General features: G+C 40.0%; 1 protein-coding gene across 3 annotated transcripts in view; it reads left to right on the plus strand.

Moving 5' to 3' along the window:
• The first annotated feature begins 9043 nt into the window (after nt 1–9043).
• SLC2A9 (solute carrier family 2 member 9) overlaps nt 9044–27791 on the plus strand; it is an 84860-nt gene continuing 66112 nt past the window's right edge. Inside the window, exons 1-3 of one of the 3 annotated variants that reach the window (XM_048942144.1) lie at nt 9044–9121; nt 14462–14560; nt 23567–23727. In XM_048942144.1, the coding sequence (XP_048798101.1) occupies nt 9059–9121; nt 14462–14560; nt 23567–23727 (323 nt within the window). In that variant the 5' untranslated portion in view covers nt 9044–9058. Of the gene's footprint in view, nt 9122–10122; nt 10358–14461; nt 14561–23566; nt 23728–27791 lie in introns of those variants that run through there. The other 2 variants (XM_048942145.1, XM_048942143.1) reach the window with 2 other exon arrangements.

Here is a 27791-nt window from a genome sequence, read left to right on the forward strand (position 1 = left end):
GGAACTAGATCGTTTTCAAGGTCCCTTCCAGCCCAAACCATTCTACTGGTTTATTCACTGGTTTTGGATGGCATTTTTGGATTTAGGGAAGCAACTATGGAGAAAGGCATTGTCAGGGTAGAAGGGGGTGAGGGCACAGAATCATGGTCAGGAGGGCCAGTAGGTTAGACCGCAGCAGCCATGAGCTGCAGATGAAGGACAGCCAGGAGCAGAAGATACCTAGTGGCAGTGGCTAGGTTCAGACAAGAGCCCTGAACAGCAGACGTCTTCTGGTGAAGTGGCAGGCCTAAGAAACTGAAGTCAACAAGTCAGCAACATGCTGATGATCCCAGCACCCAGGACCAGACACAGCCCCAGCGATCTACAGATGATTGCATTGTTATGAGGCTGTTCTGAACAGCTGCAAGGTTAAAACTTGCTAGTGAAGACAGCTAGTGGGATCAGCTTATCCTGGACTGAGGACAACAGCTGAGAACATCACCATGCCATCAGGAATGAAGGTGGAAGGGGGAATCCCCTGTGTGGCTTCTCATAACAGATCAGATCTCAGAGGCTCTCCTCCTGGATGGGTGCCTGCAATGCCTGCATCCATCAACCATGTTGGCCCTGAGCCCAGGACATATTATGTGCTCAGAGCCCTGACTGAGAATGTTTGGAAATAGTAATAGCTAACAGACTTTGACCCCACTTGCCTTTGAAATGCAAAGCAGGCACTTCATCCCTCAGTTTCTCCATAATTTCATAACACTTTGAAATGTAAGGGGCTTTCATATTCATGTAATTGAGACCTACTGAGTGTGACAAAATATTCTTGCAATATTTTTAAAGCCACAAAAAAGATGCTTAAATGTCTCTGGTAATCACAGTCAAAGATAGGAGGAGGGGTATAGGGAGGGGAGTAGGACCCAACTTCTATCTATCACTCACTCGTTCCTCAAAGTGAGACAAAAACACTACGTTCACAAAGTACTGAGTTGTACTATATTTACACACAAAATTTTACTTACATAGAGGAGAGTAATGAACACTTCGAAGCCAATTCCTACAGCATGTTGTCCTCCTCTTTTAGAAGGAAATATTTTGGTAATTGGTAGAGAGAACAAATGTTGAGCTGCTTCTTGCCAGGTTTCATGAATTTGTGCAGAGACTAACTCGTTACACAAATATCCTTGTGTTATTTTTCATCTCTAGACAAGGAAAAGCTAGATATCAGGCCTAAAGCTACAGCTAAACAAGCTGAAAAGGTCTGACCACTTAAAGCCAAACTGAGGTTTGGGACTGTTTAAAATAACTGGGCAGGTTGGATAGGGTGAAGGCTGGCAAAGTTTGTTTTCCTAGCTTGATTTCCAGGACTGACTTTCACACAAAAGCAACACAAGTAGATATTTCTACTCTGGGCTTGCTCTGCCTCCTTTTATGCACATTCAGCAGCGCAAGGAATTCTTGGACTCTGGGCTCCAGCAGTGGCCTGTGGCTCCCAGGGGGCTGAAGAATGAGTCCCGCAACTCAAGTTCTGAACAAGCTGAAGACTGGCTGAGGATACAGTGCATGCAAAGATATTTTGCTTTATTTCCCCTTCCACAGAGATCATGAGTGATGTTTAAGGCTGGAATAAGTCAATCAAAAATGATTTTTTTGTGTGTATGTCAGAACTCGGAGCTTCATCTGGAAGGGCCTTGTGTTTTAGAATATTAGTGGTTTGAACACTCCTTCAAAAAAGATCATTAGCTCTGCTCCAAAGGTCTTAAGGGGAGTCGGAAACAATTCCTAAATGTAACAAGAATTTTTGCATTCCTGGTTGGAAAACTCTTTCACATAGTTGATTGCTAGCTCTTGGGTGCCTAAAATGAGGCCTCAATCAAAAAGGTGTGAAGTCTTTCCCTGCCTATTGGAGGCATATGCTACTGCTTCTCAGAGAGGAGGGAAGCTCAAGCCTTCAGTGCTTTGCAGAGCAGAAGTTACCTCACTTACAGCACCAATAAAGGTAAAATAAGCTGATCAAACATTTCAGTTTGGAAGTTTTGGAGATATTTTCTGAAATTTAATGGAAAAACCCTCAGAAGAGGGCTACTCTGTCTTCTTCAGTACTGACCTCCGAATTTCCACCCTAGAAAGACTTTATTTTGGAGCATAGTCCTGATTTTTAGCAAGAGCTACATTTAGGATATTTCCTATTCACCTGGAAAGAACATCATCAAGGAGCAACTCTGGTCTTAACTAGGGGTGTGACCTTACAGTAGAAAAGCTTCTACTTGTCAATATTTAATTTAACATTTACTAAATGGTGGGTGGACGCCAGGCTGACCTCACTGGAAATAACTTGGCAAAGATTTAACTAGCTTTCATTTGCATGGAAGGTAATGCTGGAAATAACCCTAATGTAACAATAACATTAAACCCACAGTTCATTAGATTTTTTTTCCTAAATGATGCCATAAGAGATTTGCATGTGTGAATAAGAGAAAACTGTTAAAACAGTGCTAATGACCAACACAGCAAAAGGAAATTATTAACCCCATTTTCCTTCAAAGAACTGAGAAATTACTGTAGCTGATCAAAGTCAGTAACATGGAATGATTAGTTCAGAATTTTTCAAAATACTCCGTATGTTTATATATTTATTGTTGATTTTGTTGTTCTTGCAGTTGTTGTTGTTTAGCTGAACTGTATTCTACTCTTTAACACATCAAGGAGTTTTTGAAGAACTGAAATCTGAGCATAGGTTTGGTTTCCTAATTTGAGACTGAATTTGTGAATAGGCTCACCTGCATGGAAATGAATCACATTTTTAAGTGTGAACAAGTATTCACGTGTAGCTACAAATATGGTATATTCTCTATTTATTTATTTTTGACATTTCTAAGTTCATAAAATTGAAAAAATTCTTATTGAATGTGAAATTAAATTCCACTGACTTCTCCCAGAATATTCAGTTGGTGAGCTTCTCACTTAAGCTTGCTTGTAAAGATGTCCTTTTTTATTTTTTTTGTTTATAATTTCAATTTAAAATTAAACATGCTTATTTCTTGTGTGCTATCTAACAAAGGAATTCTTCTTTATTTGTCCTGTTTCTTGGTTCTATCTGTGTAAATTGTCCTTGAGTTGGTTTCTTTGTATTCTTAGTCGAGTAGACATATTCATAAATAGGCCAAATTCATAAACTTGGACCTAAAACTTGGGAAAACTTGGATCAAGTGAGTAGTTCTGTTTAGTCTGACAGGATTAGTTCTAGCACAGTGGGCTGCTCTTCTATCATAATAAAGCTCATGTTTTGTCAACTGGCACGCCTTTCCAAAGCTTATAAAGCCACATGAACTGCTTTTGTAGCGTAGCAGTGCCAGCTTTTTGGCCTCCTCTTACTTATTTTACTGTCCTTATCTGAATCATGGGACATGCTGAGCAACGCGACCTTGCCACAAATGAGGGGTGCTATTAAGAAGTAGCACATCTGCACTGTATATTGTTAAATTGCTACAGCTTAACCACTTTAGATTAGTTTAAAAGTTATGAAGGTTTCAGTTAGAATATAGGCAGCATAAACTGTTAATTAGGTGTGCATAAACCTGGATGGTATCTTCTGTCACTCATATCTAAGATACAAGAGTCATTCAAACCTCATTTGCTTCCTCATCTTCATTCCAGACACTGACAAGAAGAATCTCCTGTTTCCTCATAATCATCATAACATGTATGTTATAAAAGGTTAAGTGATAAGACTTTTTTTTCTCTTAAAATTAAAATACTGAATGCCAAGTTTAATGATACTTTTAGATAAAATTTGCTAGGAAATACTTCAAAGAATTTCTTTCCTGACCCAAAAAAGTGATGTTTTCACAGCAGCATCTTGTGACTGGAGAAGGACATCCATGCTTATCTGAAGCAAAATGAATGGCACTATCTTTTGAGAAAATGTTTTTGTTCCTTTTATTGAGATTTACTCAACAGGGTGAAAAGAGATCTATGAACACAGCCAGAATAATGATAGCCTGAAATAGAAACCAGGTACCACCAATAACAAATTGAACAATGTTACTTCCAGAACCACCCAGAGTTCAGAATGTCAGCCAACTGGTGCTTCTCTGCCTGTTGCATCTTGGATAGTTTAGCATCTGCAAGCATACTGATAATCCAATTAAACTAGCTATCATGAGGAAATGCTGATGAGCCTAATGTAATGTGTAATGTGCATAGGATTTTCAGAGTAAGCAATACACATGCTAACATGGAAAAGCCAAAACTGAGGACACCTTCTCATACCTAACAGTGTTCTTATCAACACTTATCTTTGGCATATGCGGATCTGACAGCAAAGAGCAAACTGTTACAGCCTTGTTCTCACCCATGTTTTGTTTAGCACCTAAACCAACATTGATACAAAGTTCCTATCTGTGGCACAAAGCCAGAACAACAACAAAGATAAATCTTTTTACAAGCTACTGTATTTTTTGTTACTGTACAGTATGTTTTGTCTCCAACCTCTGAAAACCCTGTAAAGAGATGACTCCCAGCCAGTACTGTGCACTCCTAGATACGTAAGTACTGGCCCTACACATCACTATTAAAAGCCATTTAGGGCACATGGAATGCTGTGGGTGTTCCTAAACCAGGATACGTAAATAAGCAAGAGTACACAAATGCAGGTCCTAGCCTCAGGCACTTGCATTTCAAATATCTATTGGTTCAAATGTGGGAAGTAAAGCTTTTTAACATTATGTGGCAGCAGAAACAAAGACCTCTTGTGTAGTATTGCAGCCATAAAAGGCAGCTCATTTTCTACTGGTTAGAAAAGATTTATTGCACAAATTCCAGCCTAAGCATTTTACTACTTTTTTCCTAATTACTGTTAATTATTTATTCATTCTGAAAAGGTATAAAAAAGCTACAGCTGGCACTACGTTTTGTTCAATAATATAAGTGTTCTTATTTCAGAGAGGAGGACTGCTGTATAACAACCTTCTGAACGAGCTGAACGCTGGAGAGCACTGAGTGAAGAGTACTTTGGATAAGTGGTAAGTAATGCCTAGACATTGAAGTGGATAGCTTGGAGCAACTTCTCCAGTTTGGCAACGGGTTTGATGTGGGCACTTTATCTGCATACAAACCAATTTCTTGACATTTCTAAACAAATGGTTTCCGGTGTTAGACAAGTACTTCGCATCTGAATGAGCAGTCATTAACTCCACAATCTGTCGTCTTCTCCTTGGTAATAGATTTCTGCAGATCACAGCTTTACATGTTCCATGAATTTATATATTAAAAAGCTAAACTTAATTTGAAATAGAAATTAAGTTGTTTATTTTCTCAATAAGGATCATCTTATATATTATTAATATAACTTCGTGACAGTCTGGAATGCTGAAACCCAGATACAGAAATAACCACATTGTAAACACTTCAGGACTGACACGGGTATTGGGGATGAAAGAGCTACAAGAGCTCTGTAACACTGTATCAATTAATTACTTAAGAGATCAAGTGTTCCTGGAAGCTGGCGTGTCTACAGTATCTGTCCTGCAGATTAACTCTTGCTAAATGGTTCAGTACCATAGGAATGCACTGTGCCACGTTGAAGTCATGCCACGCCTGACTCCAGATGACATTAGTATTGAGACCATTTGACCTTTTATGCAAACAGTACGAGAAGCACAATCTCAATTGCACAAGGATCTATCTTAACAACACTACTTGAGGAGAAAATAAACCCTTGTTATGAATGAAATTCCATAAACACATTTTACTCAGATAGTTGGCAGTTATGAGAATCTAATACATAAATTGGTCCTGATTTGGGTGTCAAAACCACCCTTTACCCTTGTTACCCCCTGCTGTATTCAATCATCATTTTTGATAATCAGTGGTGGATTTCTTTTGTATGAGTATGTATGTGCAATTTTCAGTAGAAAAGGAACAGACCTGTAGAGGTAGATGTCATAGAGCAGCTTCAGATACACGTAGCTGAGAGCACAGGGAAGTGCTGAGTTTAAGTCTACTAGCTTGCAGGGATGGCTCCTTTCTTGAAAGGGCGAGTGCTCAGCCATAGAGGATTTTGGCTGTAAGTTGCATGGAAAAATTAGCAGCGGTAGCTCTAAAGCACACAAGGTAGGTGAAGGAGTGAGATTTATGCTTCTCCCCTCCATGCTCTTTTACAAGAGTTTTAGATCTGAAAACTAAATAATAATAAAAAAAAAATTAGTCTTCTGAATCCTCCTCTTATATTCAGTATCGGGCATAGGAAACAAAAGCACTGAAGTTGGGAAATTTTACCTTTCAAATAAGAGAACAAGCGAAGGGGGAAGAAGCACCCTCACAAAAAGAGATGTTTGCAAAGTGAGATACAATCATTAGGCATAGTCTATCATAGAATGGCTGAGACTGGAGGGCACCTAAAAGATCTAGTTCCCACAACTGGGATTGTTCATGGTACAATAGGAGTCAATTATTACTACTTTTATACCAACATCTTATACCAAACCTTTATGATTGGCACTGCATTTCAGTGTTCTCTCTCTGAGAGAGCTTGTTCTCCCCATTTTTAAAAGAAACCAAGATATTCAGTTCTATACCTCAAAAAGGCTTACTCTGGGAAGTGTAAAAATTCATCAGCTGTAAGCAGCTCTTCTGACTTCCACATTTTCTCTGTGTGTGGCACTACAGTGTTGATTCACACATAATATTTTAATAGAGGTTGTGTATTTTGTGCTCAGGAGACAGATGTGGAAGTGATGCATGGCCATCAAGAGGAATTTTGTTACCATAACTTTCTAACTTGCAGATGAACTGCCTGAAGCTTGCTTCTGTTGTGCCTGAAACCTAGATTAGAGTAAGCTTATTCATACCTCTGTCTGTTTAGTTTGCTCTGCCATCCATAATGCTCCCACTCTGTGAGCTGCTGAGACATCCTAGGGTCTCAGCATCCAAGGCTAACAATCACAGAAATCAGGTGGATTCAGTATACTTTTTATTAACTCAACATATACTTTGGTAAATAAATTGCTGGATGCATAGGCAAACAAAATATAGCTCTGAAGGAACTGCAAGACCTGATGTAAGTGCACTGTTTTGATTTTTTGGTCACCTCTCAACTAACTATACAAACTGGGGGAAAGAGAGGCCTGTTGTTCCATACTCTACAACAAAAAAAAATAAGACAATATTTCTGGATATATATCTTAACTAATTTCTCCTGCACTAGCAACAAATGAACTGCCAGGGACAGAATGCACTTTTCACCCCATCTGTTAAAGCATTTCAGTGAATGTCAATTGGCAGCAGCAGTGCAAACTCCAGATATTCATTTTCCCAAGCAGGATGTCACTCCTATAGATGCTGTGAGATGCTGCTGTCAGAAAATCTTGTTTCTACTTGCTCTAATCTCACAACTCTCCCCTGCAAACAAATCGGTGAGACTGCAGAAGGAACACTAGCAAACCCACAAAAGGTTTCAGTGATCTGTATACTCCCTCTCCAGTCTAGATTTCTTAATTTCTGTATCACATCGGATGTGTCACAGTCCACTGGGTACTTATGAAAAGTTGTGAAACTAGAATTACATAAAGTACAGGAGGGATAGTTTGATCTGAACACCTCTGCAGATGAGGCATAGTCAGCTATTGCTGGCTTTCTGACAAGCCAGAAATGTTATAAATGTGTTTTAAAGACTGCTCAGAGAGCAAGAGATTAAGATAATTCAGCCATATAAATATGTGGCCATGAAAGGGAGACATGAGTTATCTATCTTTGCTGGTGGTGTAGCTGTGAGGTTAACATTTCTCTTTAGATGTTTACCCGACAGCTTATGACTGAGCCCATGCTGTTCCTGTTTCAGTGTTATGCCCCATATACTCTCCGTCCAGTAAGCTCTTAATTTCCAGTTAGATAATGCTCTGTTGGCACTCTGTCAGAAGCGTAACATTTAACACATCATCAACTTAATTACCTGCCTTAAATGTGAAAAAAATAAATAGCATGCGGGTGCTGCAGAGAGGAATACTGATGGATTACTTTTGATATTCTTGTTAAACATGGCACGGAACAGGTGAAATATCCAGTGGTAAGATTAAGTATATCTTTTATAAAGTGAAAAGTTTTCACCTTGAAAACTCTCTTTAAAAAACAAATTTAGCAGCAACTGACTAAAGCCCTTTGCAGCAGAGGGGAAAGTTTTGTTTGTAGGCTTTCAGTATTGAAACTGCACTGGGAAGTGAAGAAGGAAGACAGTAATTTTTCTGGCTTCAGTGACTAGACACTGCAGATGCTTTCCTAGTTCCTCTTACCTTAAAACTCGGCCTGATTTCTCGGAACCATTCAGAAATAATGGCCCCAGCACTGCCTATGGTATTTCTTCTGTTAGACAGGATCTCTTCTTAGAAAACCTCCTGTATGCATGAGGATCCGAACATAACTTTTGCTCCAACCTGCTCTTTCTCTAAATTGACTGTTAGTCCTTGCGTATCATAGCTCACTGTCTTTTAAACTCCTGTCTAACAGACACCTTGCATTCAAGACGGGATCTATTATTACCATTAATATATACATTAATATTCGAAGATCAAAGATATCCTTGAGATGCTGAAGCAGAAGAATTCATAATCCATATTCAGGACAAACTGAACAGATTGATGAACTGCCCAAGACCATGACATGAAGCATAGTGTAAATAACAGATAATCCACCCTACCTGAAACTATAGAAATCAGATTTGTTTATTAATAAATGATTATTAAAATGCCTTTTAATGCTGTTGAAGCACATGTGGTGATGATTATAGAGGAATTTTCTTGACAGGGCAATGAATAAATAGACCCATCCTTTGCAGAAGCATTCATGCAGTGGCACAGCTAATGTAAGGAGGTGAGAGTCCTCAGAATCATTCTGACCCAACATTTAGACAAATGCTAATATAGCCCTACAAGTGGATGACTTCAGCACAGTTGTCGTGTAGTTTTTGGTTGTTTTTAACTGCATTTTTGATGCTGCTGTGCCTACCTGGCACTCTTGCTGCATGCTGCTACAATTTTCCCTCTTTTCCTTCTCAGCTATCAATTTACAAAGTAACGGAATGGAGAACAAGCAGCAAAGCAATGGGGGGGTGACACAAAGTAAGGAAATGAAGAAAAAAATGGTAAGTGAATGCCTCAACTCTTCTATCAGTGTATTTGCCATTATGTCAGCATGTTAAGGTGAGAAATAATGTCTGTGCTACCCACATACAGCCATATTACTGGCATTTGAGTGTCAACCGCTGTGAGCTGCTCCCACTGTGTTATGTTAAATGAAACTAAATAAAACACAGATACTGATTCATCTCAAATGCGCTCCATGCATTTTAGAGGCTCAATTCTCCTAGTTTGCCCCTTGTACTGCTGGGGACCATTCAGAACGATTAGAAGTGTTGTTTGGGTTATCTGTCTGTGCAGATGTTTCTCAATATGAGCGATGACTTCACATGTTAATAAGGACCACATGGCTTTCTGTTCAAGTGCTGCTTTGCTCAATGTGTGGTGAGGACACAGGTTGCACAAAGACTCAGGTTGTATATTGGGAACAATTTCTTCTCAGAAATTGGTGGTGCACTGGCACAGGCTGCCCAGGGATGTGGAGGAGTTACTGTCCCTGGTGATGTTCAAGAACTGTGTAGGTGTGGCACTGAGGGACATGGATAGTGGGCATGGTGAGGATGGAATGGTGGTTGGACCAGGTGTTCTTAGTGGTCTTTTCCAGATTTAATGATTTTATGACACCTCCAAGTTTCTACATTACAGTCTGCCTTCAAACCTGCTGTGCTTTATGGCTTAACTTCTGTGTCTTTGGGAACTGCAAGGTAGTTGTGAGGTATGGGGCACGTTAGCAGTGGAAAGAGTGCAGATTTACACCACTATGGATTGCAGACATCTGGGAATAGTTTCCAGATGTACTTAGGACTGGTCTGAGGCACATGCGTTGCCAACTGGAAGGCGCAGCTTAACTCTCAGCGTTTTGATGCGTGTTTGCAAATAGGCACCTGCGGAACGAAGAGGTGGAAGCGCTGACCACCGCCCCCCAAGCAGCGCGGAAACCCTCCGCCTCCCCGGGGCTCACGGCTATTTGTTTAAGTTATTCAGCAGCGCTCTGGACCACCCCATCCCTCCCTCCGCACAGGCCAATCTCTGCGGTGGCGGAGCGGAGCTCGGGCACGGCCGCGCTGCCCCTCGCTCACCCCCCGCCTCCCACGGCCGCGCCCCGCGCGCTGCCCGGCGGAGATGCGCGACCGCTGCGCACGTGCGGAGGCGGCGGCATGGAGCCTGCGGCGGCGCCCGAGGCGGATACGCTGGTGGCGCGGGAAGCGGGCGGCCGCCGCTCGGGGAGAAGCGCAAGTAGCGTAAGGAGCCCGAGGGGAGCGGGGACGGCGGCGGAGGGGTGCGGACTGGGGGGAGAAGGGGAGGATTTGTGACCTTTCTCAGCTGGATAAGGGGGGGAGGAGAAGCGGGCTGGGGCACGGCGGCCGTGGGAGCCGGAGTAAGTCCCCAAGTGAGGACGGGCTCAGGTTGCAGCGCGGAGCCGTCCCCGCTCGGTGCCGGCTGGGCTGAGCTAAAAATACCGTGGCCGCCCGAGCCGGGAGCGGAGGGGGGCGGCGGGGACGGGGCAGAGCCGACCACGCGGTGGGAGAGAGCCCGCAGGGCGAGCAGCTCCTGCAAGCAGGGCGAGGAGAGCGGGGCTGCACTCCGCTCAGCTGGGGAGGGCAGGGAGCAGCCCGGGGGCCGCAGGTGGGCATGCACCTGTCTGCCCAGAGCCGTCCCAGCAGCGGTGTGCAGGGTCGGGTGCGCGAAAATCAGGTGCCTATGGTCGATAAGAAGCCTTAGCAGCGTCTATTGAAAGATTCTAAAACTTCCTTCTGTGCTTGTGCGGTGTTTACTGCTTGCAACTGTGTTTGATTTTAACCTGGAAAGGGGGCTATCACCCACTAACCAAAAAAGCAAAATCATGAATAGTGCTTGGAAAACTGAAATGCAAACCAGTGTACTTTTAAAACAAAAGCAACTGAAGGTTCATAGTACGCAAGCGTTGCACCCTGCGCTGAAAGAAGAAGTTGAGTTGGTAAAAACATTTCCAAATGCTATCGGAGCTCTGTGATCTGTGATAAGAGCAAAAAAATATGGACTCTTACAAGTAAGCAGCTCTCCAATGCCTGGGGGTCTTTGCTTTGGTCCAATATGAAACTTCCTTACTGCACCTTTATGCAGGGTGACAGCCTGTGCTAAGAGCAGCACACTGATAGTGGTAAAGGAAAGTAGCACTGCTGGGGAAGGTGTGACCACTTCTTGTTTCCCAGCCACTATCAAACAGATTGCTGGAAGCTTAGCTTGCTTTGATCACTTATTCACTTATTTATTTAAAATATTGCCACAGACTTAATATTATCTTGAGTAATTTTTTTCTTTCTTTTTTCTTTTTCCCTTCTTGTTTCATTTTGCTTTTATTTGGCGTTGCTGAAACCTGAGCAAATATTTGAAGTAGTGCACGAGGAGAGACAGGTCATGGAGAAATTGAAGCTCATGTTCCAAGATCTGTAAAGCTTTGCATGAGGCTCTGTGTGCCTTCTGCAGCAGGTCATATATGAGAAAACTTCAGGGTGCTGAAGATTGCCCTAAACCTTGCGTCTGCGGCACTTGAAAATAAAGTGGGCATTGGGTTTTCTAATTTGACAGCACTCCCATCATTTGTACTGCCTTGTTACTTAACCCTGTGTGCATTTAATTTGCTTGTGCTGAAAGTTTCAGGTGTTTGCTGGAGTTTTTAATAAGTATAGATTACGTGGTCCAAATCACCTTGTTTGCAGGATTTTTCCGAGGTGTTTAATATTGTTAGAGCAGATCTTATGTGGTAATATTGCTAAAAGGACTTGCACTTATCATTTATGAAACCTTTGGGAACACTCCTGTGTATCTCCTTAGTGTTCTAAATTCACAGAATCATAGAATCATTTGAGTTGGAAGAGACCCCAAAAGGCCATCTAGCCCAACTTCCCTGCAGTGAACAGGGATGCCTACAGCTCCATCAGGTTGTTCAGAGTCCCATCCAACCTGAGCTTGAGTGTCTGCAGGGATGGGGCATCCACCACCTCTCTGAGCAACCTGTTCCTGTGCTTTGCTACCCTTATAAAAATGTCTTTTATATCCAATCTAAACCTCCTCTCTTTTAGTTTAAAACCATTTATCCTTGTCCTGTCACAATAGACTCTGCTGAAGAGTCTGTTCCCTTCTTTCTCATAGCCCCACTTTTAGATATTGAAAGGCCATTCGGGTCTCTCCAGAGCCTTCTCTTTTCCTGGGTCCCACTGCTAGAGCCTGTCTAGGTCTCTTTGAATGGCTTCTTTCCCTTGAGTACATCAACTGCATCACACAGCCTGTTGTCATCTGCAAACTTGCTGAGGGTGTGCACAATCCCACTGTCAATGTCACTGATGAAGATAACAAAGAGCTTTGGACCCAGTACTGACCCCTGAGGGACACCACTGGTCCCTCATTCAGAGTAGCAGTGACTCCTAGAAGTGAAGGAGTGGCTGTTCAACTCAGAGAAAAAATGGGCAAGGTGTTATCAACACCTAAATAAAGCCTTATGTAGAAATTTCTGCTTCTTATTACTGGAATAATGCTGCAAAGCTGCGTGTGTGGCAGGTTCATTTTAAGAAGCTGGCTAATAATAATAAATTGTACTTGGCTTATTTAATGAACTCTATGGGATATATTTCTTATGCAAGATTTTCTTCTACTGCTGTACACTTCCTCCTGACCCGACTGAAAATAGAGCAGTTAATGAACTGTGTAATCTCTTCGAAGGCTACCACGCCCTATGGAAGAAGTTAACCACACTGGGCTGTCCCACAGGGCATGTTTGAGCCCTTCAGACCTGCAGCTGCAGAGCACAGCAGACCCCATGGGTGCTGAGTTGTGTGCTGCAGCCCCTGCCCTATCAGTGGATATCCCATCATTTCTCCATGAACCCAAGTGACAGTGACTGTGTGGTGGCAGCGTGAACCCCAGCATGTCAAAAGCCACACTGCAGCCACTTTCCCTACTGTACTTGTCCTGGAGGAACTTGCTCCTATTCATCATCACTGCTGTCATGCCATATGCTACCTGCTCAAATGTAGTTGGTGCTTCAGATCTTCATTTCCCAAAGGAAATGTACAGCTTTGTGCCACTGACAAAATGTATAGATTCATTAACCTGTTGTCTGCTCTTTGTGATGTAGATGAAGCTGAAGTTGCAAGGCCTACTTACACAGCTTTTTCTCCTTTCAAAAGCATTCAGGTTTCAATGAGCAATCAGACTGGACATAAACCAGTAGTCACTGCTCCTGAAATTTGAGATTCTTAGCAGAGTTTTTAAAAATAATAATAATAAAAAAAAGATGCTTTAAAATGTCATCCACTACAATGAAATTTCTTAAGTCAAGAAAGGTGAGCTGTCTTCTATAATGTACAAAACAATAGCCAAGCAGCCACCAAAACACAGATTTCTCTTAGGAAATCTTTTGAGAATTAAATTAGGACTGTCATTGGTCACGTGTGCAGCACTCCAAAATCCAGAAGCAGAACTGAGTGTCAGAAAGTGATGCTGGATGAAATGGAAAGGACCCTTAAGTCTGGAAGCTTCTAATCAACTGACTGTTACTCCGGTATCTGAGCAACGTTGCTTTTTGTTTGGATGAAGAAATTAGTAGTGGAGGTTGGGGCTATCAGCTAAATGCAGGAGGAGGGATAGGGGGTGGAAGGAGGAAAATTGTAGAGGGTGAATTACTGGCACAATGCTGGGGGAAAAGAGCAGATGGAATCTCTGTCTGAGCGTGTGTGTGCGAATGGCAGCAAGTTGCTGTTGGTGAGGTACATCTGGGTTACAATATCTAGTTTGCGGGCACCAGTTTGTTTGTTTGTTTGCTTGTTTATTTAATGCTCAGAATTTCACTAATCCTTATGCTTATGGGGCTGGGTGGGGAGTAGAGCAACTTCTTAGGCTACCCCCTAAGTCGGGTCTATCCCAAGTCATGTTGCATCAAGTATGTGTTAGCGTGTGCTTTGTGGTGTTATTGTACATTGCCAAAGTTTTCTTTGATGAGATATGCTTCTATAAGATTTTGCTTTTTATTTTTTATTTTTTATTTTTTATTTTTTATTTTTTATTTTTTATTTTTTATTTTTTATTTTTGTGTGTGCTGGGGGCAGATGGGGAGATTGAAGCAAGAATTTGTGAGGTTGAAAGAAGTTTAAATGTTTACTTATGCCTTGGTAAATGTTAACTGAGATGCTGTCACTTCAGATTTACTGTTTCTTGGTCTGCAGAAATGGGAAGTGCTGCAGGCCATTACTCTGCATGAAGGAGATCTGCCTGCAGGAGCTACACAAGGAGTACAAGCAGTGTTAAAGACTGCAGCTTTTCTATTTAGAGTATACTAACAATGCCTACATCTTTTCCTTGTTTTTCAGAGTTGGTCTGGAAGCCTAATTTTAGCATCTTTAACTGGTGCTTTTGGGTCATCTTTTCTTTATGGTTACAATCTCTCTGTGGTGAACGCGCCTGCAGTGGTAAGTTACTGACACAACTGGAATTAAGTATCAGTAGAGGGCAGCCTTGTCTATCTAATGTGCTCTCTCCAGCATCCTGCTCTTACCATCCTGCTGATACGGTGGAAGAGGTTAAATCTTCTATGTTAACCTTTCTGTACTTGAATGGCTGTTTCTGGTGTCTGTGGGGTTTTCAACTAAATTCAGTATTGGTCAGGAAAACAAATGCTGCTGTCGAGATGAGGAGTTGTGCAGGGTTTCTTTTACAAAAACCTTCCCAAAATACAGAATAATGCTAAATCTTGCGCAGTTTTGAGTGATAAAGCATTTTTAAGAGCCTGTCTTTCTGACTAGAGAATATTTGGTAGCTGCAGGCGCATATTCAGCAACTTTCGTTCATTCAGTTCTGGAGGCTGACACATTTCATTCCCACAGTTGCACTGCTATAAATGTCTCTTGCTGCCTCTTAAATCATGGGCCACTTCTGCATTTCTTTGGTTCTGATTTTGAAACTGCTGTGTTGACAGTTTGCTGCAATGTATGGATTATGTCTGATGAGAAGAATATTGTAGAATCAGTGTACAATTTTTGAGGGATTTCATTAAAATATCAGCTATCACATGGAAATCTGAATGACTTGTTTTCATACTGATGGCCTACAGAGGCACTTAATTCAATCAAGCAGCACATTAAGCAATTCAGTAGAGCTGCAAGAAACACTTTTTTTTTTTTTTTAAATAGGTAACTAGTAAATTTTTTCAGTGAGTTGTTGATACTCTGTTTTTAACAAGTTCCTTTCCAAAGTTCAGCTCCTCCTTTTATGGAAATCTGTTATTAGAATGTGTGGCTAAGCTTCACCTGAGCAGCTCAGTTACATGAAGGATGGATACAATACTCATGCAAGTAATGGAAAAAGAAATTTTGAAATTTACATTTTGCATTCATATTGTATTTAATAAAGCAACAATGTGAAGGATTAGAAATTGACTCACCCTGTAGGAAGCTTTCATTGTTCACTTGACAGCTTCTGGGAATTTTCCTGAAGCTCCTGGTACCATTTGTACCAATAACACCGGTTTAGACCGATTGGATGTTTATTCTAGTATGGCATGTCTGTGCATCACCTCACCCTGCAATCTTCAGGAGATAAGTACGGCTTAGACAGAATCAGCAGGAAGCTGAAATTCTGGGAACAATGGTATTGATTGTAGCGGTGATAGGCATCTTTCCTGCACTGAGTCAGTGCTGTCAGAGGTGAAGCATGAATAGTCTGGCTTCTAAACTTTTAAGTGCGATATGAAAAATGGACCATCTGGTAATCAAAGCTCTCCTGCTGCTTTCTGCATGGGTAAAAGAAAGAAAGAGTGATCAGAAATGTTATTTGCCAGTGCCCAGATTGTTAGATTTGAGCCATGTTATTGATTATAGTGGTGATTAGAGAAGAATGAAGTTGGGGAGACTGGAATTGCAACTATATCATGAAGAAGGTTAAATTTCAAGTGTCACGGATAGTAGTACTTCCAGCATTGTCTGTTTTTGCTTGAAATCTTTATTTGTGGCTATTGGACAGAAAGTTTGGCACCGTGTTGGTGGTTCTGGTCATGCTGTTGACAGGTGTGCATGAAGTCTGCCCTTTTCCAGAGTGGTGTTGCAGTATTTGAGAATTTAGTATCTTCCTTATTTGTGTTAGGCTATACAGTAGGTAGGGCCTAAGAATAGTCCTGTTCATACTCCAATGGAAAAGAGTATGTAGTTGTGTTGTTCAAGAGCAGAATACTACTAGTGTGGCCCCTGGTCCTCTCTGTAACTCCCAGATCAAGCTGTGTCATCCATTTGTCTGGGACAGGCCACATTCCCGTCCCTATCCTGCACTGGCCAGGCTGAAGAGAAGAGTCTGGGAGCTGCTAATAGCCAAGGTGAGGAGGAATGAGCAGTACCAACACTGTGATTCTTGCAGCACAAGAATCAGAACCTTTGCTCCATATGTATTCTCCTGTGTGGCTGTGTGTCACCAAATGAAGTGAAGTTGAGAATGATGTGAGGTGACTGAGGGGAATGGCTTTTGCCTGTAAATAAATAGCGCTCTTACAAGAGGTCATAGTGGGAGTGCATTAACTCCTAAAAGTTGTAAGTTGAGTTTAATTTATAAACTTGGTAAATCAAGCAACGTGATTTGGTTGTGTGCAGCTTACACCAACATTGTGGTGGGCATCTCTGTGTAGGATGCTAAGTATCTTTTGCTCCTATTTACTTCAGTACAATTCCTGTTGACCAACTTTAGAGAAATTGCTATATAATGCTTTCGGGGGTATTTAGAAAGTGCTTGATAATGACTGTTGACAAAAGTATGAGATGTTTCCAGGAGACAGGATTTGAACACTGAATTGTACAGGGGAAGTTCATTTAAGGCTGAAACCATCAACTCTGTGTGCAAACAATTGTGTATGTCTTCTTTCTGTGCTGAAAGTTGTGCCAGCTCATCAAACCACAGGGAAATACCCCTGCAGTTCTCAGCTGGGAGCTTTACAACAAGCCATTTCATAAGGTTCAGTACTTGATCTGACTTACTGCAATGGGGAAACAAACTGCATCAGATCTGCCCAGTGCAGATTTGTCTGTACTGACTACTCAGTCCCCCACCTTCCTGTGGGAAGGAGCAATAACCCATTGCCGGTGTGCTTTCCCCCTGCCAAGCACTTCTTGTCTTCTTCCTGCTGGAAGCTGTGTTTCTGCATTCTTTTTAGAGCTGGCACTGGGGTAGCTGCAGAAATGTATAGCTCACTGTCAGCCAGTTGGGTAACTGTGAGTGGCCCTCAAAACTGTGGGCCAGGGCATTTTTCTTCTCAAAAGACCACCTCTTATCTCCCCTTGATGTAAGTTATTTAAAGTTAGACAAGAAAAATCACCTTATATGTGTGTGTGTATATATGTGCTTATATATGCTTTAACTCTGTTCTGGTGTGGCCTTACCTTCAGTACTGTGTGCAGGTTTTGGCATTATGATATAAAAAGGACATAAAATTATTAGATAGAATCCAAAGGAGGGCTACCATGATGGGAAAAGTTCTAGAGGTCAAGACATGCAAGGAGAGGTTGAAGTCCCTCAGTTTGTTCAGAGCAGAGCAGCTGCAGAGGGAATGGCATGGAGCTGTGTCAGGGGAGAGGCAGCTGGGGGTTAGGGAAAGGGTCTGCACCAGAGGGTGTTTGGGCACTGGCAAAGGGTATGCATAATGGATTTGTTGAATCAGATTTGTTTTTTGCTTTTGGTTTTCATTTCCATGTGCAATACCTCCAAACCTGTATGTGTTAATACTTTCCCATTTAGTGTCAGTGGAAATCTAGGCAAAAAAAAAAGAAAGAACAAAAAACAACAAAAAAAAGTGATGGCATGTTTGTCTCTTATTCTTAAATGCTGTCGTTTGTACCTTTATTTTCTTGAATATTTACGCTTGCCTAATGTCTCATTATGAGTAAGAATATAGTGCTGAGAAAATTAGTCATGACAAGGGGAAAAAATTTACATACTATTTTTAGTTATTAGAATTAGCAAGAAATGCTAATAGTGTTCTAAAAATGCTTTCTCTTAGTATTCATCACTATCAAAAATGAATCTCAAATAAACTAGGTATCAAAATCTAAATATAATCTGAGTATTGATATTAGAGATAAGATTTATTACTTGATTTAGTGATGAATTTATTTGGATATTCACAATGAAATATAGTTTGCTGCAAAGTTAACCAAGTGCAATTGGACATTTTTCATCTAATAATTTGTTTCTGTTTGTATGGGAACTATAAAATAGAGTGGAAATAATGAGGTATGATTGTCTTTCTTTTAAAAGTCAGGGCACAATAATCTAGCCAGAAATTTAATAGAATGAAGACACTGTGAACACTGTATGTTCTACCTCCACTTCTCTAATGTACTTGGCATGTGCAGAGACTGTGTTTCAAGCTAAATAAAGCCCTCAGGTTGAACAGCTCATGCATAGCAGGCTCATGCATACCTAAGGTTGGAAGTTCCTAGCCTAAACAGGGAGAGCTTGGTGGAAGTCTTATCCTTCTGAGTGCTACCCCAAGATACTTTAGAGGCTGTGTCATGCCTGATGAAATCTGAGAGGAGCCTGACGAGACTTTGAGATACTGTAGAGCTTGTGAGGGATCGTATCACACAGGTGTGCAGAACTGTTCTGCAGGAGTGATCATGTGGTACCTCAGGCTTTCTGGAATACCATAACCCCCAGTGGCATCAGATCTTTTCTTGGTTTCTAAATGAGAGAGGAATAAACGTGAAGTTTGATGAAAAAGAAATCAAATACACAACGTCTTTGCAGGTGATACAAAGACTGTGTAAGAAATGTGCTAATGGGGATATGAAGCCTTTACATTTTAGAAAGATGAGAAAATTAGGCATAACTGAACATTAGAGTAAGAGTAGTTGTTAAAGCCATCTTGGAGAAAATTACAATTGTGCTCATATAGGGAAAGCAGAAAAATTATATGAACTCTGGCATCCTGATGGCTTAAACTGTGAGCTGGTCATGGGGTCTGAGTATTTTCAGGAGGGAGAAAAGAATTCCAGAGAGCTGAGGATATAAGGCTGATAGATCAAGCAGAAAAATGATGTTCCAGAAATACAAGGACAGAGCAAGAAAACTGAATTTATGTTTTGGAATGGAAAAGTCTCTGAAGGTTCCATGCCAGAAGGCTTTTTATAGGGATGTATTGGATACATTTTAAAATCAGTAGAAATGTGGAATAAAATTAGTCATAATTTTCTATCTCACTGACAAAATGCCATGCATAAGACTGAAAAAAATACCCCAAAATACTGGCTACATATCACTTCTTACAAATAACATAAATAATAGAGAAATTGAATGAATTAATGTGACTTGAAGGAAAAAGTAATTTTGAGGGACAGACTTGGAAGATAGAGGTTAAGAATTAGATATTTGCACTTGACAAACTAGCAGAAACTATAATACAAAAGTGAGAATTTGGGAAAGATCAGACATGGCTTTTGTGAAGGGCAACGATCCCTTAAGGGTCTGGAGTTTTCCACAGAATCAAGAGGCTCTTGGACTTTCAAAAAATATTCTGGAAGGATACTTATGCAAGTCTTTTAGGAGGAACTAAGCTGTCATGGGGGAGTAAGTGTACGCTTTGGGATAGATGAGTTGTTAAAATATAAGAAGACAGGAGAAGCCAGGTTTCAGGTTTTTGTTTCTTTAAGAGAACTCAGTTGTCTGGAAGACAGATTTATTTCTGCATCTTAGGTATCTGATTTCATGTTTGATACTTCTTTCATTACTGAAAATAAAATGCTTGTTTAGCTGCCTGAACTTCATTCAAAAAACATCTTATGTAAATGTGAAGGTAAGAAGCTATTATTTATTTATAGAAGCAATTTGTCATTCTTAACTTAAACAGTGTCAAAAAAGCTAGCTCTTTTTTTTATGTTACTGTGGCTTTTTTTTCCCCTGTAATATCAAACCAACATCTAAAAGTTCTTATCTTCCTCCTCCAGCAATTATTTATCTTGGCTGTGAATTTCTGGGAAGAAAAATGTTAACTTTTGTTGCTTGGCTTAACATGCCCTTTATTTTGTATGGCTGACTGGTTCTGTGTTATCATAAATAAGTCATAAAAGTGGAGCAGGCTCCCTTCTTCCATCAGTCCATGAATACCAGTTCATATTGAAAAGATCCAACCAGTGATCAGAGTCACGATCTGGTGCCATTAAAAGAAGGTGAAGGGTCTTAATAATCAGAGACTCTTTGCTGAGAGGCCCTGAGGTGCCCATCTGCCTCCTGGATAATCTCTAGAAAGGTTTGCTGCCTGCTGGGGGCTTGCATTCAGGACATCAAGAACAGAATATCTGGCATGATAAAGCCAGACAACCACTATCACCTCCTAGTCTTTCAAATTGAGTTGCATGAGGCTGCAACCAGGAAATTAAAAAATATCACAGAATCACAGAGTTTGAAGGGACCTCAAGAGATCGCTGAGTCCAACCCCCCTGCTAAAGAAGGTACCCTAAAATAGGTCACACAGGTAGGCATCCAGCCAGGTCTTGAATTCTTCCATAGAAGACTTCATAATCTCTCTGCACAACTTGTTCCAGTGCTCTGTCTCCCTTACCATAAAAAAGTCCTTCCAATGTCAGTAAGGAACCTTCTATGCTGAAGTTTTAGGCCATTACTTCACGTCCTATCACTACACACCACTAAGAAGAGCGTGGCCTCATCCGTTTGCCTTCCACCTCTCTTTAGATATTTATAAACATTTTTCAGATCTCCTCTCAGACTTCTTTTCCCCAAGTTGAACAGACCCAGGTTACTCAGCTTTTTCAAAAAGACTCCATGTCCCTAGTGAAGATGTTGGAGGGAACGTAGGTAGTGTTCTTCACAGTTCTCTCACTTGGGGACTGGGATCTGGGGAGAAGGAGGAGAATAGATCAGTTGAATGAATGGCTGCATGGGTGGTGTCACATCAAAGGCTGTGTGTTCTGAAAGCCCATCTGAAGGGCCTCTGTACCAACACATGCAGCATGGGGAATAAGCAGGATGAGCTGGAAACCATGGTGCACTTGGAAAACTTATGATCTTATTGCTATCATGATGAGCCTATGTAAACTTAATGAGGTTCAACCAAACAGAGTGCAAGGTTTTGCACTTGGTTCAAGGTAATCCCAGATATGCTTTCAGACAGCTAAAAGAACTCTATGAGCATAGTCCTGCTGAGAAGAACTTAGGGATCCTGGGATGAGAAACTTAACATGAGCCAGAAGTGTGCACTTTTAGCCTGGAAGGCCAATGGTATTTTGGGTTGCATCAGAAAGGAGGTGAGCAGTGAGGGTGGTGATATTCCTCCTCTATTCTGCCCTTGTGTGGCCCTATCTGCAGTACTGTGTCCAGGTCTGGGGCCTACAACACAGGAAAGATGTGGAGCTTTTGGAGAAGATCCAGAGGAGGGCAACAAACATGATCAGAGGGCTGGAGCACCCCTCCTTCCAGTACTGAAAAGGAGATTATAAGCAGGAGGGAAATCAACTTTTTACATGGATAGATAGTGATAGGACAAGGGGGAATAGTTTTAAAGTGAAGGAAGGAAGAGTAAGATTAGATGTCAGGGGGAAGTTTTTCACTGAGAGAGTAGTGAGGTGCTGGAGTGGGTTGCCTAGAGAGTTTGTGGATGTGCCATCCACGGAGGTGTTCAAGGCCAGGTTGGATGGGACCTGGGCAACTTGATTTACTACTTGGTACAGCAGTTGGCAACTCTGCCTGTGGCAGCGGGGTTGGAACTTGACCCTTGTGGTACCTTCCAACACAAGCTGTTCTATGATTCTATGACCAATTTTTTTTTCCACAGAATCATAGAATCACAGAATCGCAGAGTTTGGAAGGGACCTCAAAAGATCGAGTCCAACTCCCCTGCCAAAGCAGGTAGCCCCCCTTCCCAAAGCAAGTTTCAATTCAGTCTATCTTTTTCCTAAAATTACGCTAAAGAAATTACTATGAAGGCACTCATTTTTATAATACTACATCTTCATAGGAAAGACAAGTGAAATAGCATTTCATTTTGTGCAAATCTGAGCTTGCGTTTTAGGTCTGAAATACAAAGCATCAATGATAAGTACTGTTTCATAGTAAGCACAGTGCAGGCTTTGACCAATGGGATTCCTATTTATATATCTTCTAAAGTATCTTTAATTTTTTCCCCATTAAGTTTCATAATTAAATGTTAAAAAAAAAATGGGCTACCAATGTAGTAGAAATTCCAGGAGAAGATAAATTTCTTCATAATCAGGAAGACAGGTTTTGGACATGCCATTTGGGAAGTGGGACTGAGGTGGGCGTGTTGAACCCAGTTTTTCAGTACCCACAAACAGGCTGATGCCCTTTAGAGCTGTTGCTTACAAATGTCCTGATCTTCTTCTATTTCTTCTATATCTTTTAACAAATATTCAACAATTCAACAAATTTTGAAATCTTCCATGAAATGTTGCGTTCTCTGTGGTAGCTTATCAGCTAGAGTGTTTTCTTTGTATGTGCGTTCACGCAGGCTTCTGGAAGAAGCACAAGGGTGGTGAGGCAAATAAGAGGAAATGGGGAAAGCAAAGAAAGAAGCTACCACAGTTGTGATATGTGTGTGCAGATGCATGGACAGTCTTCATTTAATTCCTCCCACTCCATGTCCAATCTGTCAACATTCAGCTTTTGGTGCTGTACCACGGAAAACAAGCTGAACTTGTTTCTTGATGTCAGTCATGTTGTCCTCTGGCAGGTATCAGTTGTGATTCCCACCCTCTTTACTCCTGCATTTCTGCCTGCTTACCAGTCTCTTCAAGACATTTTCACCTCTGTCCCCTCCCTTCCTCAATCCCTTCTTTCCTTCCTTATTTTTTTACCCAAGGTTATTGTCATGATAGATCCATGAGAAAGCAATGAAACTACTTGCTCTTAGCACAAGATTGTTTCATGATCAGTGACTCAACAAGAGATTCCACTATTCAAACATTTATGGTTGTTCTTTATTTTTGTTTATTTATTATTGTTTTCAAGAAGTCATGGCAGATGATAGTACAGTTTTGTTTAGCTTGTCCAGAAACTGTTATTCTAGGATGCGATACCCCAATTGCTTGAGGTTAAGGGTATATATGTGAGCTATCAGCAGATCTCAGTGATGTGCAGAAATGTGCCAAGTGTTCTGTTGTTAATTTTGCACTGGCAACTTAAATCATAACATGCCTTCTTTAGAGAAGTTTTTCTTTTATGCCTCTCCTCTTTTCCTCTTGTCTGCTAATGTTTTCTTTCCACAATGCCCTTAAAAGCATGTATACTTATGGTTCAGTTAGTCTGTAGTACAGTTGCATCTATAGGTGGGTACCCATTTTTTGGAGGAGGAAGATAGGAATACAAAAGTGGTTCCTGCAAGCAAGCTGCTGTTTGTTCATCCAAGTGCTGTGAGCTGCGTACTTAAAGACGGATTTTCGTATGTACAATGCTGTATTTTCTTTCAGTATATCAAGAAGTTCTACAATGAAACTTGGGAACGAAGATACGGCTTCTCAGTGGATGAAAGCACCCTGACTCTCCTCTGGTCTGTAACTGTTTCCATTTTTGCCATCGGTGGCCTTGTGGGTGCTATTATTGTTACCCCAATTGTGAAGTTCTTTGGACGGTAAGTTCATTGGAAAACTACTGACTTCTAAAGCAGTTCCTAACCCAGCTTATCTAGAGATCTTTACTTGTATTTTATTTTTTAAAACCCTGTTCATCTCTACCAGAATGTGAAGTTACAAAATCTCATTTCTAAGAGTTGTGAATTTCAAAGAATAAAATTAATACCTTTTCATCTGACCATACTCTGCTACATTTGACTTAATAGAAAAGTTTGCCCAGAATTGATATCTTGTTGAGGTGCCAAAAATGTTGAATAAACAAGTGTGCAAAAGGAAAAAAAAACATAAAATAGGAAATATTTTAGAAAAGATTGACAGATTCTTGTCCCACAAGTCTCCTGGGTATCTTAAAGTTACACAAATAAAACATGTTTCATTTATGTCTCAACAACTTTCGTTATTACACAATAGAAAAACTTTGCTCCTTTTTTTTTCATCTCCTTGTGTGAACTTAAAACATGGATTGAAGACACAGACTACCGTGAAGTTTTTATTTCTTCTTCCACTTTCTTGGTGACACATTCACCATTCTGTTCAACGAATTATTTGATCAAATCTTGACCATAGAAAATATTAATATTTTACAAATGTTCATGCTATTGTACTTTGCATTTTTGCAGTAGGTAATAGCTAGGTATTTCTCTTACATACCATCTTCTAAAGAGTTCTAAAATTGATTAGTAATTTCTCTATATTTGGAAGGAGTTGGATAAAAAAAACTATAACATGCATCTTAGCTACTAATTTGGCTTTTCCTTAATTATAAAATTTCAATTAATTAATTCTCAAATAAGAAATTACAAATTATAAATGATTGAAAATCATTTTATAATCTCTGCTTGATTGAATTACCAAAGAAATTCATCCAAGAGGGTCAAATATAAGTCTTCATCTTCACTGTTCTTACTTGTATTCCACATTTTCACTATTTCTACCACATACTTTGCATGGTACTCTGATCCTATATCATCTCTCTAAACTCCCCTGTTCTCAAATCGTCTGCTTAGATTTTTTTTCTTGGTTGCCTCTACATTTTTTTCCATCTCTTCTACGTTCTTTTTCTTCTTTTTACTCCAAACAATGCCATTTCACATTTTTCCATTTTGTGCTTACAAGAAGTCCCTATACTCTACTTTGTAAATCTATTATATGCTTGTCATTAACATATTTTGTCCTGTCAGTTCAACATTTGATTTTGTGTTCTTTTTTTTCATAGTCACTTTTTTTTTTTTTTCTGATTGTTTGCAATTCCTATTGCCTATCCATCAATTTGCCTTTTAACACATTTATTGAATATATGAAAGTCTCTTTGTGTCAGACTGTTTAATTTTTTGGAATTGCCACTGAATCATCTCTGCTTTAGTGAATTATATAAGAAATGAATTCAAAGAAGTCTCCTTTTTTAGTGTAGAGTAGAACAGGTTTGTGTGATATTTTGTTGAGGTGGTGGCTGATGCCAATCATAAGCATACCTCTTTGATGAGAGCACATTGTATTTCCAGGGTAGGGTTCTAAATCTTTGGAAGCTCTATCCCTGTTTATGATGTTTATCCCTGTTTAGTCATGAAAACAGTGCTCTTGTCAATACAAGTAATAGTACTTGATTGGAGATTGGAAGGAACTGTATCTCTCAAAGAGATTGGAGTGGCTGCTCATCAAAATGTACTTCTTGAGTTTGCTGTTCACATTGCAGTGTATTTGTCTGGTTTAGGAAGCCAGACTGACATATCAGTACAGTAATTGAAGAGCACACTGTGAAGTGTTGACACAACAATAAAATACTTACGTTGTTAAATGGTTCAAGTGTAGGTTGAAGAATTTTGTGTATGATGAAAGTGTGCTCTATTTATACTGACATCGAATAATGTACTAAGGGGATAAAAAGCATTAGTCAGAAATAATGTGAGACTTTTAAAAGAGAACTCTTGCCTCGTGTAGCTGTAAGATTAATAACATAATTTTCAGAATACTGGATTTCTAAGCACTGCTATATTTCAAGAGATTTTCAGCGCAAGGTTTTCAAAGGGCCTTCATTCACATAAGGAGAAGTCCTATGTTCAAACAAAGCAATTAAAGTAGTTTATCTAGATTATCTTGGTAACTAGAATAGTGATCAGTATTCATTCTGTTACTGGCATCGACTGTTATTTAAACATGTAGAGTTCTTCCTATATTTTTTACACAATGTATCACATCCCCTAAGATGAGCTTCTAGAATTTTATTGCTAATGAACTTTGAGACAGTGATACTTTTTTGAGGACACTTTAATTCAATAATTTTTATAGTTGTGAGTTTCATGCAAAAAGGTTATTAATTCAAATCCCTAATTTAAAAAAAAAACACAACGTGATTAATTTTTGCAGCAGCGGAGGTCATGTCGTTGGTTGGATTTTGTTCTGGCTTCTGGATTTCTCCATTATCATGAGGGAAATGACAACTTTGAAATCACAAGAGAGATGAAATTTTGGAAAAAAAAACCAAATTCTGATGCAGAGATTCTCAAGTCTTTTCTATATATATATATATATATAATTTATATATTATATAATATATATATTTATTATATATATATTATTTATATTTATATATAAATATATATATATATATATTTATATAAATAATCTGGTGAACACATGGCTCATCTTTTATTAATATTTCCAACTAGGTATAAAATTGGAAATTCCATTTCTACAGCAGAACAGATATCCAATCTTAAGAGAGAACCAAATTTTAGTACAAGGTTGTAAAACATATTGTTTCTCTTAGAATATAGCTGCTGCTGGAAAAAATGCTCTGTGCTCAGACAACCAAACATTTTTTGGTTGCTTCTTCCTTTTGTAATGCTCTAGACTGGAAAAAGCTCTGAATTATTTGAACAAAAAGGGGAACAAAGGCATTTACATTTAAATGAACGCTTGTCTACTATTTGTAGTGCAATATGTGACACAGAGACAGTTTATCATGAATGTGATAAATGTATTTAAAAACCCCAATTATTATTTATTTAGTTATTTTTTGTCTCGTTTGGGTCTTTTTAACAAACAATGACTGTCTGCATTCCTGTACGTCAGCATAATGCAGTACATGGCTCACACCAGCCCAGGTTCCCTTTCCTAGATCTGACACTGCTTTGCAAGTTAGCTTTAGACTGAGTTCAATTTGCTCCCTATTTGCCTGCTTACCTCATTACAAAAATAGGGATACTAAAATCTTCAGCAAGACTGAAATGAAGTGCGCTATGTGAGAGCTTGGTGGGCAATTTACACTTCACTAAGTTTCATGTATTGTTTGAGAATTGCTTCATCAGTTTGTTGCTTTGGATGCAAAATGTATGAGTAGGTTGACCAATGAATCAATGTGTCTTTTCTCATCATGAGTTAGCATGTTAGTGTATGAAGTTTGTGCACTTGCACTATGTAAGTGTTGTGAGCGTCTGTCTGACCAGATTGGCTGGAGTTTCCCAAGTGGAAGTGTCTGGTACAGTGTTCTATGAAGTATGGTATCATTATATTGCTTATGTTAGAGTTATATAAGCAGTATAAACAAGGGATTTGATGTATTCCCTTTTTTTGTGCCTTGTTTCTAGGGTAATACAGTTTTGCCCTATGTGATCGGGAGAGCGTGGCTAATTTATGATCATAGCAATTCTGAATATAACATGACCTGATTGAAACTAAATCAGGACAGTATGTGAAATCTGGAGAGTTTTGCTGTGTTCTTTTTCCTAGGAGATATGATGAGTGGTTACCACTGTTGGTGGCTGTGGTGGGCTGGCCCCAAGTGGCAGCCAAAGGCCCCTGAGTTGCTCATCACAACCCAACTTGCAAACAGGGGAACAGAAGTGAGAATACACACAGGTTATATACAGGAAGGGAAATGACTTTCAAGTTACTAACATGGGCAAGCCAGACTTAACTTGAGGAGTTTAACTTAATCTGTTGATTAAAATAAATAATTAATTACTGATCAAGTAGTAGGGAAAGAAGGAAGGCAAAAATTGAAAAACCTTTCCTCCTACTGTCCCGGACTGGATGTTACTCCAGAATCCACTCCTCACCTTTG

This window comes from Lagopus muta, chromosome 4 (genome assembly GCF_023343835.1).
Source record: "Lagopus muta isolate bLagMut1 chromosome 4, bLagMut1 primary, whole genome shotgun sequence".
Taxonomy (NCBI): Eukaryota; Metazoa; Chordata; class Aves; order Galliformes; family Phasianidae; genus Lagopus; species Lagopus muta.